Source organism: Platalea leucorodia (assembly GCF_965183815.1).
Source record: "Platalea leucorodia genome assembly, chromosome: 8".
Taxonomy (NCBI): domain Eukaryota; kingdom Metazoa; phylum Chordata; class Aves; order Pelecaniformes; family Threskiornithidae; genus Platalea; species Platalea leucorodia.
In genome coordinates, this window is record NC_138830.1 from 29423725 (window position 1) to 29442113 (window position 18389).

The 18389-nt window shown below is 43.4% G+C and overlaps 1 protein-coding gene across 4 annotated transcripts in view; it reads left to right on the forward strand.

The window, feature by feature from the left end:
- Positions 1-18389, forward strand: part of RYK (receptor like tyrosine kinase) — a 94868-nt gene that overhangs the window by 57032 nt on the left and 19447 nt on the right. For 2 of the 4 annotated variants that reach the window (XM_082319754.1, XM_082319752.1), the window contains exons 13-15: positions 2901-3060; positions 7113-7249; positions 8101-9044. In XM_082319754.1, the coding sequence (XP_082175880.1) occupies positions 2901-3060; positions 7113-7249; positions 8101-8212 (409 nt within the window). In that variant the 3' untranslated portion in view covers positions 8213-9044. Of the gene's footprint in view, positions 1-2900; positions 3061-6517; positions 6644-7112; positions 7250-8100; positions 9149-18389 lie in introns of those variants that run through there. The other 2 variants (XM_082319755.1, XM_082319753.1) reach the window with 2 other exon arrangements.

Consider the following 18389-nt stretch of genomic DNA (forward strand, 5'->3'; position numbering starts at 1 on the left):
CATTAGATCACTTGGGATGAATGCACATCTTGCATTCCTTCAGTTACGATGCTTCATTTATTTTTGGAAGAAAATAAAATGCCCCATGGTCTAGTCATTTGCTTGATTCTTCTTGTGTCTGTTTTATGAAAATATTATTGATAAACTGGTTAGTTTCTTAGAATTGATGCCCGCATCTTCTTGATGACCTTGGGGCATGCATTACATGTAGTCTGGGAGGCTTTTTGCCTTAACAATGCCTACAGGGTTTTCTCAGGCCCTGTTTTCTGCCAGTGCAAGGGTGTAAAGACTGGAGCATGCTCCTGAATCTTCAGGTTTCTCAGTTGCCCAGGCAGGAGGAGCGACTGGGTTACCATCTCAGTTCCTGTTCTTTGGCTTCCATCTCTTCCAACTTTTTGCCACCTTTGTGTTTTTCCTTACTTGCCAACATGTTTTCCGGTATACCCTTGGAAATACCTCCTAGGATCCTCAAGGCCTCGTCCCTCCAATATCTTCAAAGCACAGTTGTTGAATCACCTTGTTGTACCCCTTTTTGACTGGGGATTTGCTCTGATTGTTCCCACATAGTCCTTCAAGTGGAAGCCCAGTTTCTGTCTTTGCACTTTTCATGGACAGCATGCCCTTGTAGTGTATGGTCTGCCTTGTGGCCATGCCACTGGTGTCCATTAGAGAGCTCTGTATGTCTGGCTCAGCAATTAATAGTAAAATATGAGTCATGTTCCCCACACCAGGATAGGTCCTGCTCCTGAAACGTGGACTGACTTCCCTGCCTAGCCCCTCATTGTTGTCAGGGGTCACTGTCACTACAACTTTTGTCCTTCATGCTTCTGTCCACAAAACCACTCAGTCCTCTCAGGTGCAGTCTTTTGCCCAGTTCTTCAAATGTCCCAACCAGAGCCAGTAGAGCTTCTGACATTGCATCCCAGGGGCTTAGAGAAAAAACTGGGAGACACTTAAGCACTCGTGCTTGTCCTAGGATATTCTTTTACCTGCTGCACCTGTTGTGCCTGATGCCAGTGGTGCCAGTACTGTTGGTGTAGCAAATGCTGGGACAGAGGGAGCAGTGAGATCCACCCTGAAGCCATCCCTTGTGCTTTTGAACTGGTGCCACCAAGCTAGTCCAGCAGAATCTTTCCTGGCTCTTGTGCTACATAAGGATGCTTAGTTTAATGGAGTTCCTGAGAGACTCTGTTCCTAATTCCTATTGCTTTTCCTCTCTGGTGAACGTGTTGAGGAAGAAGTCGTACCACAGCAGGCGAAGATCATAAACAGTGCTTCAGGGAAATTACTTTGTGACAACCTCTCATTTCTGTGCAGTGGATTAATAGCCTAATGCCTTTGCTGTGCAGAGGGTCAGCAGTCCAGACTGCTTGGCTCCTTGCCCTCCTGGGGCAAAGTCCAGCTTTACTTTAGTTGCCATATGTGTGATCTGGAGTGCTGGCAATAAAAAAAATCAATTCATTGTCCACCTGGCGCTCCTTCTCTGTGGGAAATGCAGGCAGGAGCTGAGCATCTGCTGATCTGTGCTGCAGTACAAGAAATCCTGGGCTAACATTAGGTTTTTAAAGAGAAAGAGGGTGCCAATAGCCAGGATCCCTTGAAGGGCTCTGGTTCATCTGCCACCCCTTTGTTCCCCAGGTCTATTCCTGTGTGGTGAAAGGCTAGGAGGAGCTGATATGAAGTGTGTATCAGACCTATGTAGCAGTGCCCTAATTTTGGGAAGGGAGCCAGGATTGTAGTGGTCTTGGCAGGTTTGTCAGGGAGGAAATACTTTTGGTCTCGTGTGTCCATGGCACAGTTGGGCCCAATTAGAGTGGACATATGGATTACACAAGCCAGAGCTCTCTAATCACTGGGAAATTACCCTTTGTATTGTATTTGTTTATAGACAGGTCTTCTAGGAATTTCTCTGAATGCTTAAGAGTGATTACAGACCAGGGAATTTCCATATCGAAATTTTGAGGGCAGTGAACTGACCTGAAAGTGCATAGAAATGGGATAAATAAGAAGGTACTTGACATAGTGAAGCGAGAAACACACAAATTGAGCATTTCTATTTATTTTTTCTCATCAAAATAAAGAAATAATTGACAAGATAAAAAGACAGGAAATGCCATTTTGTTACAATCCCCCTAACCCAATGTTATTTCTATACTTTTGTCATAAGATGTTAAAGCCAAAGTCTTACTCATATTCTGAAGTCAGCTGTTTATGAGAACGTTGAACTTTATTACGCACTTTTAAGTTGAAAAGAATATGAAATAACATCCTGGGGAGGGGGGGGAATCAGTGGGCTCCATGTGCTTTTTTGAGTCATCTTTTGTTGATTAAAAGTAAGTTTCCCTTAGCCAGTATCCTATTTCTGACAACAGTCAGAATCAATATCTCTTGTTGAGGGGAATAAATAATATCTTACCAAATTGCTTGGTTATAGACAAGCTTTTAGGCCACAAATAATATCGGTTGCTTTAACAAGATATTACTAGATCTTGCTTTGCTTAAATCTTTGGCTCGTTATTGCTACAGAGATACTGTAGCTAAAATTTGTTTAATTGATCTGATAGGGGATCTCCAAGGGAGCAGGAATAATTAAGGGAGTTGTTTGTTTGCTTTAACTGTATTTTTTTTGCACTTGTAAATGTTTGATTTTATTTAATCTAAGACTGCTGATTTTTCTAGTGCTTATCTGTTAATGCAGAATAAATATATTCTTTGATAATATTTGATAATCACAGAATAAGCATGCCTTGATCTACAAGAATGCTAGTCTTTTGAAATGTTGATAGTGCGATTAGCATTCCCTAGTTGAATCCCAAGTCTGAAACTTAAGGTTGAGTGTAAATATTGTCTGTAAAACTGTAATGCCAAGTTTGCTAAATACTTCTGTTCTTTTAAATTAGCATTGATGATGCACTTCAGGTTAAGATTACAGACAATGCGCTATCTCGAGACCTATTTCCTATGGACTACCATTGCCTGGGAGATAACGAAAACAGACCAGTTCGATGGATGGCTCTTGAAAGCCTGGTTAACAATGAATTTTCCAGTGCTAGTGATGTGGTAAGTTTGGGGTTTTTTTTCTTTTTTTTTTTTTCCCCCTCTTACATTTTATAGATGTATCATAGAATACCAGGTTGGAAGGGACCTCAAGGATCATCTGGTCCAACCTTTCTAGCACAGTCTAGACGAGACGGCCCAGCACCATGTCCAGCTCAGTCTTAAACGTGTTCAGTGTAGCGGAGTCAACCACTTCCCTGGGGAGATTATTCCAATGGTTGACTGTTCTCAATGTGAAAAATTTTCCTCTCATGTCCAATCAGAATCTCCCTGGGAGTAACTTGTACCCGTAAGACTTGTTGACTTGTGGACTTGTTGACGTTTTTCCCTTTTTTCAGCCATTGGAGAATCATGGCACTGAATAGATTTGTCTAGAACAACATCTATACACCTGCTTCCTGCACTTGCTGCTCCTGGCAGATAGTTCAAAAATCAAGCAGGCCCTTCTTGCCCAGCAGAATTGTCCGTTGCACACTGTTCTCCTTGGTAGCGTTAGCAGAAAAGGCAGTTAAATTCAGTGAGCAATCTGATTGGGACTTGTCTGCTGTTTGAATGAACGTGATCCAGAGTCCACAACAGAGTAATTCAGTTGCAGTCTCACAGATAAACAAAAGAGGGGGAGAATTGCTTCCCTTGACCTACTGGCTACACTTCTGCTAACACAGCGCAGAATGCAGCTGACTTCTTTTGCTTCAAGGGCATGCTACTGATGCGTTCAACTTGTTCACCAGGACCCCCAGGTCCTTTTCTGCAAAGCTGCTTTCTAGGCGGTCAGTCCCAGCCAGTCCTGGTGCGTGGAGCTATTCACTCCCAAATGCAGGACTTTGCATTTGCTTTCCTTGAACTTTGAGGTTCCTGTCAGCCCATTTCTTCAGCTTCTTGAGGTCCTTCTGCAGAACCCTGTCCTCCAGCCTGTCAGCCACTCTGCCCAGATTGGTGTCATCCACGAATTTCCTGAGAGTCCAGGTTGTTACTGAAGATAAAACAGTATTGATTCCTGAGCAATGCCACTAGTAACCAGCTGCTAGTTGTACTACTACTGCTGGTACCAGCAATTTGAGTCCAGCAGTACAGCCAGTTTAATGTCAGCGTCTCACTAATTTGGTGTAAGGATGCTGTGGAAGATAATGTCAGAGGCCTTGCTGAAGTCAAGGTGACCATCCATTGCTCACCCTGTCTCCACTAACACTGTCTTCTCAGCAAAGAACTAGTCAGGCACAGTTTGCTCTTGATAAATCCACACTGGCTGTTCCCAGATGCCTTTATTCTTCGTATGCATGGAAGTGACTCCCAGGATCGCGCGTTCCCCAACATTAGAACAAGCTGATGTTAGACTACCTGGCCTGTAGTTTGCCAGATCCCACCTCTTCAAGAGGATGCCTTTTTTCCAGTTGTCAGCAACCTCCCCCAGTTGCAGTGGCCTTTCAAAGATGATGAGAACAGCATTGCAATGACTTCAGCCTGCTCCCTCGGCACTCTTGGATGCATCTTGTCTGGTACAGCGGTCTGGTGTGTACACACTTGGCTTCAGTGCAGCCTAAATGTTTTCCTCTGTGGGCATTTCTTGGTCGTTTAACTCTGCTGAGCCTTGATTTTCCCAACTCCATCCCTGCACGCTGGTGCATTCTCACTGTATTCCTCAAGTAGCCTTCTCCTGCTTCCACCCTCTCTTTCCTTCCTTAGTGTCTGAACTTAGTCAGTGCATCCATGGTGCCCTTCTACCATTCTTGCTCAGCCTCCTGCACATCAGTATGGCCTGTTCTTATGCTTACAGGAGCTTGTCCTTGAAGATGGACCTGTGGTAATGAGAGTGCTAATTAATGGTAAACCACTTGCCCTTATGATCTGTGCCTTCCTGCTAAGGGGGTATTTTCTTTGGTGATGATGCTTTGCTTAGCATGGCTACACTCAGAGATTGTAATCTGCATCTTAAAATGTGCTAGTTTAGAAAACTTTTGAAAAGTTCTGGTTGGTTGGTTGGTTTGTTTTTTTTTTTTTTTTTTTTTCCCTCCTCATTGCCATGGTCTCTGTACTAGTGCTCAAGCCACATAAACAAAAAAAAAAAAAAAGGAAGGAAGGGAAGGAGTCAGTTCCACTCCAGAAATACTTCTGTATTCATTGGAAAATGTGTGGGGTTTTGTGTTATACCAAACTTGAAAATGGAACAGGAAATAGAAGTTGCCTGTAAAACATGTTTTTATAATACTAAATGGGGTCAATTAAATGTTGATTTCTTATTCTTTTTTTTTTTTTAATCTGGAACACGAAAGCGTTCACTGTTCATGAAGACTGGACTTGGAAATAAAAGCTTATGTAACACTGTCAGTGAAATGTAGAGTTTTATTAGGATGAAGGCACCTCAGTATCATAACCATTTCAGAAAACTGTAGTACAATTCAGCATATAGTCCACGCTATTTTAACACAGGACTCCTTTTTGCATTATATAGGGATAAATACAACTCAGCTTCTAATACATAGTTCTTAACTTTGCATGCATAGCTATCCAAGTTTTGCAGTGTGCAAAAATGGACAGTTTTTCTGAGTGTAGAAAATACTATCTACCCTAAATATCATCTTTGCATTTACCTGGACGCTTTTTACAAATATGGTGTAATACATTTTTGTCTGCTTGCTAGGAACAAATCTAGTTATCATTTGCATGTAGCTTATAATCGGTGATGAAATCTGTTACAAACAATTTAGGTGGTGCCTGTTAAGATGCAATTGGCATGTGTTCTAGACTTGCTTTTTGGATGCATTTCTTTAAAATGGTTTTGCTGGCTTGAAACATTCCTAATGTGTTCCTCCTTTGCCAATAGTTATATCAGTCAGCCAAAGCATAGAAAAACAAAACATGATTCCTGTTGAATTTTAGTTTGGTTTTTTTTTTCCCCCCTCTGTTGGACATGAAGGTCTGCATCTCTTTATGCCATTTTTATGCAGCTACTTATGGAATTAGAAATAGCTGTGTTCTCAAAGTAGTTTTGCTAGAATTGCCCTTTATTCTCATGTTCTACGTGCACCACCACTTGTCCCTTGACATTTTTCTTAACTGCAAATAAAAGGATGTCCTCCCCTGCCTTCCTACACTGCTAATAGATGGCTGTTCAGAGCAGGGCCACATCTGTGCCCCTGCCATTCTCCAGCTCTGAGCTTCCCATTGGTGTCCACTGACAGCATCCCTTAGTTAAGGTTTCGGTCGAGAGCGGAGCAGGTTTCTTTTGATTAAAACCAAGAATCTTTTGAGGCTTGCAGAATTCTGTCCCTTTTTCATAAATCATGTTTGCAGCACTTGTAACTTCAGCAGTAAATCATCAGTGTGCAGTGTCAGCACCATCTATGTTTTGTCTCTTGATACCAGCTAGTAAATCATTTTATTTGTACTGTGCTTGCGCATGAGTTTATTGATTTTTTTTTTTTTTTTTTTTTTTTTTTTCTCCCATCTTCATCACCTTAAGCTCCTTTTGGCAAGTATTGTTGGCTGAATGATGCATTGAATGCTGATCCAGCTGTCAGGTTTACTTAGATGAAATCTTTGTCTTTCTCATGAGTCCTACTTCTGAGCATATACTCAAAATATACAGGTGACTTTGATTTTAAAAAACAATGGTTTCATTCAGTCTGCTCTTCTGAACCTTTGAATTTCACAGACTTTTTTGAGGAATTTCGTGTAGTATTTTGAAGAGGTAAAATGTAATGTAAAATCATTATTTTTTTCAAAACAGCGAGTTCAGTGTTTAATATTGCTTAGATTTGTTAAGTGTTTTGAAATGTCATACTAGAAAAATGCAGTAAATACTTGCCTTTTTAGCACTTAAATCTTAGTGCATTTAGATTTTAATTTTAGTTCAACTTAACACCCGTTCTGTGATACTTAATTGTCCCTATTCAGGACAAAGTATTGTCATGTTGAACTTGGGTGTATATATATAGCATTTATGTAAAGCTTTTTTTACTCTGTGTAGCCTTATTCATGACTGATTTTGTGGAGTGTCTGAAGGAGCTCTCAAAATTCGGCATGCTCTGTTAATGCTGTACACTGTTTCTTTTTAGTGGGCCTTCGGAGTAACGCTGTGGGAGCTGATGACTTTAGGACAGACTCCGTATGTCGATATCGACCCCTTTGAGATGGCTGCTTATTTAAAGGATGGCTATCGAATAGCTCAGCCAATCAACTGCCCTGATGAACTGTAAGTGCATGTTTTTGGAGAGAGGATAAAATGTTTATTTTGCAACCAGCACGTTAAGCCAGCCTCATCAATGAAAAAGCCAGGTTTGCCTTCCCCTGCCTGTTTATTCTGCCTTTTAGGCTGTCCCTCATGTAAGTATTTGTGTGGCTTCAGTGACCTACGTTAAGGAACTCAGGCTAAAATTAAATGCTTTTTTTGTTGTTGATGTTTCACTTAGTCCCGACCCAACTCTTTTGCTTATTCTGACACATGGGAGAAATGGGGTTGATCAGCAGGATGGGAGGAGGGAGGCAAAGGGGCTGGGGGTTTTCAGCTTAGTGTTTGTGGGACTGCAGTGTAGGAAGCTTCTAGGTTTGTAGGTAGAGGGAATGTCTGTTCTCTTAGCAAGACTACGGAGAAATTACTGTGTGTAATGGAGTTAAACGGCAGCGCTTGAGGTGTTTATTCATAATCCTAATGGTACAGAAGAATGCAAGTACACAGGCACTACCTTCTTCCTTACGTGTTCCTCCAAATCCCCTTCCCTTAAACCTACCACAGAAATGCTTTGAACTATGCTTTTACAATAGTTGAGCAATTTCTGATGAACTATGTATTGCTTCCCCCTGGATTGCCTCTGCCTCATATCCTAAATCAAACCAGCACTTCCAGTCACAGCACATTTATTGGTCGTTCCAGGTGTCTGTCTTCTGAAGGAGTTGTTCAGCATTGTGTATCAGAAGATAACGGGGTTCCTTTTCTCTCTCTGGTCAGCAGGTTTTCTAGTGGCAAATGCTGTTTTTAATTTTCAGGCTGGGACAGTGGTTGCCTGGCTTACATTCTCATGTCTTCTATTTGTCTTTGTCTTTCAGGTTTGCTGTGATGGCCTGCTGTTGGGCCCTAGATCCTGAAGAAAGACCCAAGTTTCAGCAGCTGGTGCAATGTCTAACTGAATTTCATGCAGCATTGGGAGCCTATGTCTGAAACTGCAGAAGATTGATTCACTGATTGGGAGAAGGCATGGCATACATCTGCAGCTCCATGCATCACTCGGACTCACACACGTGATGTGTATAAAGCAACACCAAAGGGAGAAAGCACTTCTTCCAAAACACCGTGCCTTAGAATGCTTTAGTAGTCTGAAGTTTTTTGTAAGACCTCTTGATGTTGAATATTTTCTAGATATCACTTTTGCTAAGTTAAATTGAGACCTTTTTATTTGCCATCAGGATTTTTAAAGTGTAGTGATAGTGAACTTAAACATGAGATTTGGATGGACTTTGCACTCTTACAACAGACACGTGATTTTTTTTTTTTGAAGGGTATACGGAACTGGTAGAAAAGTGAGGATAGGGGAAATCAATGCAAAAGCCACACTGCAGAAAATTTTCCCTGCTTTTTAAAAATGTTGAAACTGAATCTTTCTGACCAGCTCTAGTGTTTGTACTTGTATGTATCTGGAATAGCTTTTTAGTATCAACTTCTATTTTGAGACAACAGCACATTGTGGTTGGATCCACAAGCGGCATCTTACTTTAACCCATTCATGAATGTTTTTTGGAAAAGCTGGTCTTCAGGATACAATATCCCCTTTTTAAAGCAGTAAGTGATTATGTAAAAGTGATTCCAGTTTACCTCATACAGAGTAGTAAAGGTGGGGTAAAAATGGTGCCCCTCCTTGCAGATGAAAGGCTGATATGATTTTTAAGATGGTTTTATGTGCTAAATAGAGGCCTTCAGAGAAGCGCCAAAGCAGCCCTTGTGTGGGAGTCTTTCACCTCAGACTTCTGGATCGCAGTTTCTCTTGTTCAAAAAGGTACTGGTTGTTTTTTATGGGCTTTTATGGCCTGAAATGGGCTTAAATATATAAATATATATTTGTAAAGACACTTGCAGAGTAAAGAATGTTTTTCTATTACATCTAATGTGAAAGATTGGTCCCTCACATTGCCCCGTGTATTGAACGTGCAAGTTGGTGGTTGTCGTTGGGCTGGAGTTCGTATCCACAAGGTGGATTGCCTGCCTGCCTCCCTCCCTGCAGAACGAGTCCCTGAGACTTAATATATTGTCCTGCTGTATTCTTTAACCCAAATATCCATTCCAGCCCAGGTTATTTTGATTTCAACATTACTTAAGAGGACTGAACAAGGTATTTCAGGAAAGTGTGTGGTGATCCATTGAGTCAGCCTCGGTAACTTTCTATATATAACAGTTATTTGTAGAATAACTTCCAGTTCTCCAAATGAACTGTAGATTGCATCCTCTATGTGGTGGCACCATGAGGCAGGTTGCACTTTAGCACAATGTGAAATGTGAAAAATTGCCTTTTGTCTCACACTATCTTCAGAGTAAAGCACCCCTAACCTTGAGTGTTTTTGCAACTGCATGGTTGGGAGCATTGCCCGGACAGGCTCTGTAGTGAGCATTTTGGAAGACTCTGGTCTGCAAGTATGAGCAGCTGGATTTGGCTGTGTCATGCAGATGTGTAGCTTTTGTTCTTTCCAGAGTTCTGAACCTTGCTGAAGAAAATGAATCCTTTCTAATTAGTATCACGGGAGGCAGAACTTTGTGCTGTCCGTTCTGTCTTGCAGCCTGTGCCTTTGCATTGCTGAGCTAAAATGGAGTGCCCCTCAAAATGCAGGAGCTTTCCTATCTGTACTTCAGTGTTAGTTATCTGTGGCTAGTGAACCAAGTCATGCTTTACCCTAGAAGGAAATTTTCCTGCTGGCTCAAGTTTGGGCATGTTATGATAGGCTGTGTTTGCTTGAATGAATTGAAACTGGTTTCATTTCATTGGCTTTGGAGTCACTGAGTTTGGGGATAGCAGTAAGGCTTTTAGTTGCGTAAAATTCTCTGGTGTCTTTCCTTTCTGACCCAGGAAAACTACCCAATGTCAGTACTTGTTTACAATGATTTGGTTGTTAAAGCTATCAGTGGCAGAGTTATTCGTATCCAGATCTGTGTTATGATGGCATCTACCGAGGTCATAGCTGTAAGATTTACTTGAGATTGGAAATCAGCCCAGGGTGAAAATGGTATGCATATTGTATGTACTTCACAGGGTAGCATACGCTTCACTGAGTGCACCGTAGTAGTCACATACAAGATGTATATCTTGCAAGATATATTCACATCTGATACGTATCTGAAGTGACATCTAAGCCTTAAGGCCACACCTTAAGGTTGGTTAGGGATGTACTGCACTTCAGGCTGCTCTGCTCAATCAGCACGAGCTGTGGGAATGGTAAACTACATCAGCTTTTCCTTCAACCGGCTATTTCTCATCTGGTCCCGGATGAGTGTGCACATCAATAAAGACTGAGAAGTGGTTTAGTGTGGTATTAAGGTATAGATACGACTATCAATTTTGGAAATTCTACTTTAATTTAAACACATTTCACCTACGGGGGTTAAAGCTAAGATAGGCATTTTGCTGATAGCAGAGCTACCTAGAGTAGATGCTTTGCAGGCATTTATTGTACCTAAGATTGCAAACAGGTTTCATGCTGGCATTTTTCTTCACTGCTGCATGTGATATGTCTTGTCTCCATGGCCTTTTAGCAAAGCTCTTGAGGAGCAGGTCACTCGAGTGGAACATTGAAAATACAGACTTTCTGGAAGGAGGATGTTACCGGTAGCCTCTACTCTTAAAGTACACAGAAAAAGTCTCAGGATTGAAGTTTGGATTGATCAATACCTGTTACCTGAATACAAATATATACCCTCTTACCAAGCTCCAGTATGGCACCATGTTTCATGCTGGAGAGGCATCAAGAGTATGTTGATGATAGTCCTCAGGCTTACACACTCCAATGGCAGACTAGGATGGAGGTGTATTTTGTGTTGACAAGAAGAGGATGAAAGAAAAGTGGCTGTTTTGGCCATACTAAACATATCAAGTAGTCTTTCTTCAATCTTTTTTCCACATGTCTGACTTTGAACAGGATGTAACAGGGTCTGGCAGAGAGGTGCGACCTGTGGACTTGATGTGTAGAAAAGATGTTTTATATGTGGGAGAGCCAGCAGATTGGAGCTAAAGAAGAAAGAAACAGCTGAAAAAGTACTAACCAAATTTCTGGGGAAAATAGCACGGTGGGGGTGGACCAGTCCTCTCTGCACCCTCTAGAGCATGATAGCTCCTTGCTGTGGATTCTCTGTAGAATAATGTCGCTGGAGACCTCTGCAAGAGCCATTTCACTTGGAGTGCTGATGTTGAAACTGTATGGGAGGTTGTTGGGGAAGTAGCTGTCAGTAACTCTCTTGGTGGGCTTAGAGACAAAAATGAGTAAATCATGTGGGATAAGAGTGGGTTTGGAAATTATACTGCTCCTGTATTAAAGAAAAGCCAAAGGAGAGGCTTAGTAGAGCAGTAAAGGGAACAGTACAAAAGTGACCCTTGGGAGAGCTCGATGGAGCTTGACTGGTAGATAAGTCAAGGAGGTAAAAGAACAGAAAGCTGTGGTTACAGGAAAGGGCGGAAATAAGGATGATTCTGGCTTCCAGTTTGTTTGGTTTTTTTTTTCCTGAGGGGGGTGATGCTGGGCAAAAAAAGTAGGCAGGAAGAGGTAAAAGGCAAGAGGTGTTGAGCATTAAGTGCAGGGTGTCATGGGACTCCCTATGGAAGCAGAGGTCAGGGTTGGTTCAGAGGACTTATGATGGAGTAGAGCTCCAGAGCGAAGGAGGGGATCAAATCATGGAGAGAAGAAACAATGGTAAGAGAGGAGAAGGCTGAGAGCAGGCAATTCATCGACAGTGATGGGTTGAGAGCTGTGGAGGTGCTAAATAAGGAATATAAAGGGCACCTGGAAAGCAATGCTAACAGAATGGCTGCTCCATGGTCGGTTTTTCCATGTAACTCAAGAGACACCTTGGAGGATCAAAGCACTCTTCTGGTTGTCTTGGCCAGCCTTCACGTTCAGGTTGTCCTCTGTTTCCCACTGCAACTGCCTCCAGGTTTTCAGCGAAGGGTGAGGCTGGCATAATAAAAGGAGGTGCACGTGAAGATGGTGCCATTTGTTTCTACTAGAGGTGACTTTGTTTTATTGAAGTTTATTTAATTTTTTTTGCTTGAGTTTGGCACTAAGAATCGGCACCCCACCCCAATGCGTTTGTCTAACAGCCTTTGTGCTAGGATTTGCGAGAAGATTTTCAACTATTTGCTCTGGAAAGACGTGTGTGTGATGTGCTTTAAACTACCTGCATGGAAAGGGCTTGAGTCAGCTGGTGCTTTTCAGAAGAAAGTGGAAATATTGCTGAGACTGGAATTTTTGTAAGGGTATTGAGTTTTGAGCATTTTTGTGGTAGCTGATGGATATGAATAATTTTGAAGAAAAGGAGGATTAAAAAAAAAAAAAGTCCTCTGTGAAAAGAATGGTATAAGCACATCAACCTCATATTGCGTGAGTACATTCCTCGCAGGTAAATCTGTGTACTTGGGGCCAGGTATAAATTTGTCCATCTTCTGCAGTTCAGTCCCAAAGGCCCATGGAGCCAGCTCCGAAATGCTTACCTTTGAAAGCAGTCAAATACACACAAATACAAATGCCAATGTTAAAAAACCTCACTTTACATGAATGAAAGTGAACGTGCATGGTGTTCATGCAAGCCTCGCTGTAGTGTTCTGGGAAGCAGCCCTTGGTGTGTTTTCTAGCTGTATTTTTTCTAGCTGGTGTATTTTTTCAACCTGGCATGTGTGCAAATGATCTGTGACCCAAGGATTGTGCGTGTTCAAGGCTGTGTTAACTAAGCTTAAGAAATCTCTGTTTGTCAGGTGAACTCCTCTTGCTGTTGGCAGATTGTTATTGCAGGATGCGAGGTGAGTCCAGCCTTTGATCTCAGCACAGGAGTTTTAGTGAGAAGCCATTGGAAGAAATAAAAGAAATCTGATTAAAATAAGAAAAAGGGCAGGCTACCTCCTTAGGCAAGTAGCTTGCTGGAGCCCAATAAGGAGCCAGTCTGGCAGCTGAAATCTGCAGTGCTTCTGCTGGGGGAGTGAGGCTTTTACACCCTTGCACATCCAGGTTCTTACAACCAGATAAGGACATTCCTGCAGCCATTCATGCACTCTGTGTGGTGATGCTCTTGGTAATTGCTGCTTCCTCCCTGGTAAGGATGTGGAGAACCTATCTTCTCTCTGGGGTGCTGCCTTGCAAATATCAGATTGAAATGGCATTACAGGGAGGGAGTATTTTGGGGGTGGAAGGAACATGCTTTATATCTGGTGGCTGATCTTGTTCCTGTAAGGAGTGAACCTTGCCTGTCTTGACCTCTAACTGTATCTTGCCTTGGAGCAACATCTCATATATAGTGCTGCTAAGCACTTGCTAAGTATTGCCTATTTGGTAGAAAGAGGAGGTTTGTATTACCATGCAGTAGCTCTGTAGCAGAAGGCAAGGTTTGATTGTATGATTCCGTGTTTTTTGGGGTCAATTATTGGCCTGATTGGGGCTGAGTATACTAGGCTTAGGACTCAGGAAAGCTTGGTATGCATTCTCACCTGCTGACTTATATTGGTGTCCTACAGCCCCACCAGAACGGCACCAGCCAAATGCTCCTTTGATTGTGTGTCTTGCATTTGAGCCATCTGCTGTCAGGCTTCCCTTGGCTGGAAAAGGCAGTAACATTAGTTCTGTCTCCTTCCTTTCATGGCACAGAAACTGTTCTCAGTCATGTAAACAAGCGTGGCTCGCTAACTCGAGGACCGGCTCTCACTCCAAGTCTGATGCTCCAGATCGCAGATCCCCTTTTCAGGGCTGAAAGCCAGCTGAAGCAGCGAGACATGTCAGCTTTACAAAAGCTTCAAATCAAAACATTTTTCCACTAAGAAACTGAAGAAATCTGCGAAGTTAAACAGAGTAACTACCCCAAGTCTATTTCTGATTCAGCTGTTGGCTTCTGTGCATTCCTAGGGTGGGAGAGGCTGAATGCATCAAATAATCCCGTCTCTTCCTCTCCCTCCCTCCTGCCCCCCAGCCTCTTCTTCAGCTCACTCTCATCTGTAGTCTCAGCTTCCACCTTGTTTTCTCCTGCTCAAATGAGATGCACTTCATTTTAGTTTATTCTGGCTCTTTTTTGCTTAGTAAGTTTTAGATTAGCCTCTTATGTTGTCTCGTGTTGTGTTATCGTCCCCTGAGCTTTTGACCTGACAAGCTGGGTTATCTCTGGGAGTAACCCTCCAGGATCCAAGAACTTTTCCTGTGCCTTGCATCCATGCAGAGCCGAAACACTTTGCAAGCAAACAGAAACCCTGGCACTGGTTCCGGGCAATCCCCCAATCCAAGAACTTGGGCTCGTTAGTGAAACAAGATTAATCTTGCTGAAACTGTAGTTTGTAACAGAAGGACCTATGTGGTGTCTACAGGTCACTTCATCCTGTAGACAGCAATGAAAATGGCTTGGACCTATGCCCTGATGTATGTGCGCACCTACGTCCAGAGACATACCGCAGCTGTGATGGGGATATATATGGTGGCTCCCTATCACCTTGCATGATGGAAGTCACTTGATCTGCAGCCATGTGCCCTGTATCCCATCCTGTCGCCCAGCAGGAGAGCTTGCTTCTGATGGAATCCTTCTTGCTTGCAGACACACGAATGCTCCCCTTCCTCCTCAGATACCCTCTTCAGACTGCGGCGAAAGCCCCCTTGCATTTTTGTGGCCCCTTGACACACAAGTGAGAGGGTCCCTCTGATCCAGCAGGCTGAGAACTGTTGGTTCTTCAAGCCCCTTTGCCTCCAGAGAAGCAGGCTGTCCCTTAGCAGTTACCTTCCCCTCAACCAAAATGGAGCTGAGCTGGTGAGACTTGAAACAAAACTGTCCTCCAAGCTTTGTTTTTGAGCTAAGAGAAACTCACAGACAGGGAAGGTGCTGTGCTGGGGATGATTCATGCTCCAGGAGGAAAAATAAACAAATTCGCTGTCCTCAGTGATGCAAATGGGACAGACGTTGGCAACACCTCCCTAGAAAATGCTGAAGAACAGACTGAATCATAGTGTTTGATTGAAACAGAGCTTGAAGGAATAGGGAAGTGGACTGGCTAAACTTGTCTTTGCAGAAATGTCAGAAGTCTTAGGAGTAAGCCTGGAGGTCGGGAGACAGCAAGCTGGCTTTGAATGAGAATATTTATACGCTGGGCCTGAGGGAAGGATGATACATGAGCAGTGAGATAGTCAAATATCAGCTGAGAACAGGTATGTTGACCTGACAGGAGGCTTCAGTCTTTTGTCTTGGGTAAATGTCATGTTTGGACTTTCTCTTTTTGATGCATAAATGGCTGTTTTCATGGAGCAGCTGGACAGTATACACCCCTGAAAGAAACTGGTTCAGCTTGGTCCTGGATGGCGCACAGGACCAGCTGTAAAATTGCTGGAGAGCTGCTCTGTACCAGTGACCAAACTGTGTTTAGCTCTGCAGTCCTCGTTGATGCAGTAAATGCAAGAGAGCAAAAGGGGGAAAATAAAAACCAACCCACAAAAACATCCTACAAACTAAACCAGCATTTAATTTTGAAAAGGGGAACTGTGTAAAAACAAAAGCAGTTTAAGGAAAAGAAAAGCCTGTCAGAAGGGTAACGTGCTCTGAGGTTCTGCTTGCAGGACTTCACTCCTGGTTTGAATGCTGGCCAGAGGGCTAAAATCCAAGCTTTAAATGCCCTCTTTCAGTTGGCAGAGATTTACCTGTCAACAGATAAAAGCACATAGGTGATATTTTTGAAGTTTAGGGGCAGATCACGCTACCGTGTGGATATTGCTGCTGCAGTGCCATGAGAAGTCTTCCATGGTGGTGTGCCATGATGTTCAGGCCACGGCAGCGTGGAAGGGGGGAAGAGCACAGGTGGAGGGCACCGACAAGCAGCAGAGCGCTTTGCCCAGAACCGGGAGCATCTGCAGCCAGGAAGCACAGGCAGGAGGGGGACATAGGACTGCTTCTGCCTGGGAGGAGAGTGCAGCACTGGTGAGCAGCAGCCTTTTTTTTTTTTTTTTCCTCCGCTCTTGTAAAGCTCATCTTGTTTGTGCATTTCATCATGCTCAGACTGGTGATGCCAGCTTTGTAAGGCTAAAGGGAGGGTTTCAGGCAGATGAAATAGTGTCAGTTTTACTTTCACTTGCTTTAAAACTGCTTTTCTTTGAAGAGGAGGATTTTTGAGAAGGAACAAAGTGCCGGCAGCTGATAGGCAAGCTGTTCCCTGTGTTGCAATATTCAGGCTCCCAAGAAGCAGCAGTGACTAACGACAAGCTTGTGGTGTAAAAAAAATTTTTTTTTTTTATTTTTACATAATAAAGAAGAGAAAGAAATGTGTGGCTGAGGCTGCCCTGCTGAAGGATTTATAGGAGCAGGGAGGAATGGTGTGGGGTAGCAAGGCAGCCTGGGCCATACTAAGGGCAGAGCTGACATAGCAAAGTGCATCAGCAATAAAATGGCTACTCAGGGAGGGGGAGCAGTAGAAATCAGAGAATGCATTGGGATGGAAGGGACCTTTAAAGGTCATCTAGTCCATCCCCCCCGCAATTGGCAGGGACATCTTCAACTAGATCAGGTTGCTCAGAGCCCCATCCAGCCTGGTCTTCAATGTTTCCAAGGATGGGGTGTCTACCACCTCTCTGGGCAACCTGTTCCAGTGTTTCACCACCCTCATCGTGAAAATGTTTTTCCTTGTGTTTAGTCTAAATCTGCCCTCTTTTAGTTTAAAGCCGTTACCCCTTGTCCTGTCACAGCAGGCCTTGCTAAAAAGACTATCCCTGTCTTTCTTGTAGGCCCCCTTTAAGTATTGAAAGGCTGCAATAAGGTCTCCTTGCAGCCTTCTCTTCTCTAGGCTGAACAACCCCAGGTCTTTCAGCTTTTCGTCATAGCAGAGGTGTTCCAGCCCTCTGACCATCTTTGTGGCCTTCCTCTGGACCGGCTGTAACAGGTCTCTGTCTGTCTTCTACTGAGGGCTCCAGAGCTGGACACAGTACTCCAGGTGGGGTCTCACCAGAGCAGAGTAGAGGGGCAGAATCACCTCCCTCGACCTGCTGGCCATGCTTCTTTTGATGCAGCCCAGGATACAGTTGGCTTTCTGGGCTGCGAGAGCACATTGCCGGCTCATGTCCAGCTTTTCGTCTATCAGTACCCCCAAGTCCTCCTCCTCAGGGCTGCTCTCAATCCCCTTCATCCCCCAGCCTGTATTGATACCAGGGATTGCCCCGACCCAGGTTCAGGACCTTGCACTTGCCCTTGTTGAACCTCATGAGGTTCACACAGGTCCACTTCTCAAGCTTATAATCTCTGTCTGCTATAGGCAAAAGAGCAGAGGGGGAAAAATTAGCTAACCTGTGATTTAGAGATGTAGATTCATTTAGCTGCTCTGCTCCGTGCTTCTCCTGCCACATCAAATAGCTTGCTCAAACTTTTGAGACCTTTGTTTCCCCTGCAGAAAGTGCTGGCCTGTGTCGCAGGGGTGTTGCGCAAAGGAAAAATAGAAGAAAACTGGTAGTTGCTCCCAGCTTCTAATCAGGTGGAGTTGTCAGTTAATTGGTAATAGCCCAGGGGAAATAAAACATGTGAAGAGGGAATTGCTGACAGCTTCTTTGGGACTAGTGGGAGGGGGAAAACCTGTACTGCATCTCCCAAGTGGTCCTTCCATAGGGTGCCATCATAAATTAACTCCCAAATTTTGCCTCTGAAACAAAGGAGCGGGTTATTAAAAGGGCTGAGAAGACAGAGACCATTGTCCTTGAACTCTTATAACAACACACTGGGATGATGAAAACCCACTGAAAAATTTGCTAGCAAAACTATTTTCATCTGATTTCATCCTCTCTCCAGGCAGGATGATGCTGGCAGCTGAGTTATGGGTCCAGCTGGTCTTGGAAAAAGCCATTTGTAGCCTGTATGATGGCAGCAACTTGAGTGTGAATCAAAGCCATCACTATCAAAAAAGGCGCTTTCAGTGTCACTATGTCCAACAGAAATCCCAGCTGCTTGTAGCTGTTGTTCTTGGGGGGCAAGTTAAGCTTCAGGCTACTTCAGGTCAGTCACCTTTCCTTCTCCGATGTTATTTTAAATGGGGATATCTCGATCCTATCTGCAGAGATTGTTCCTAGCTTTGTTTTGGCAATGTTGGGATATAACAAAGAATGTGGGTTCTGGGAAAAGCTGTGAATTCCAGCTCTGCTCAGCATTT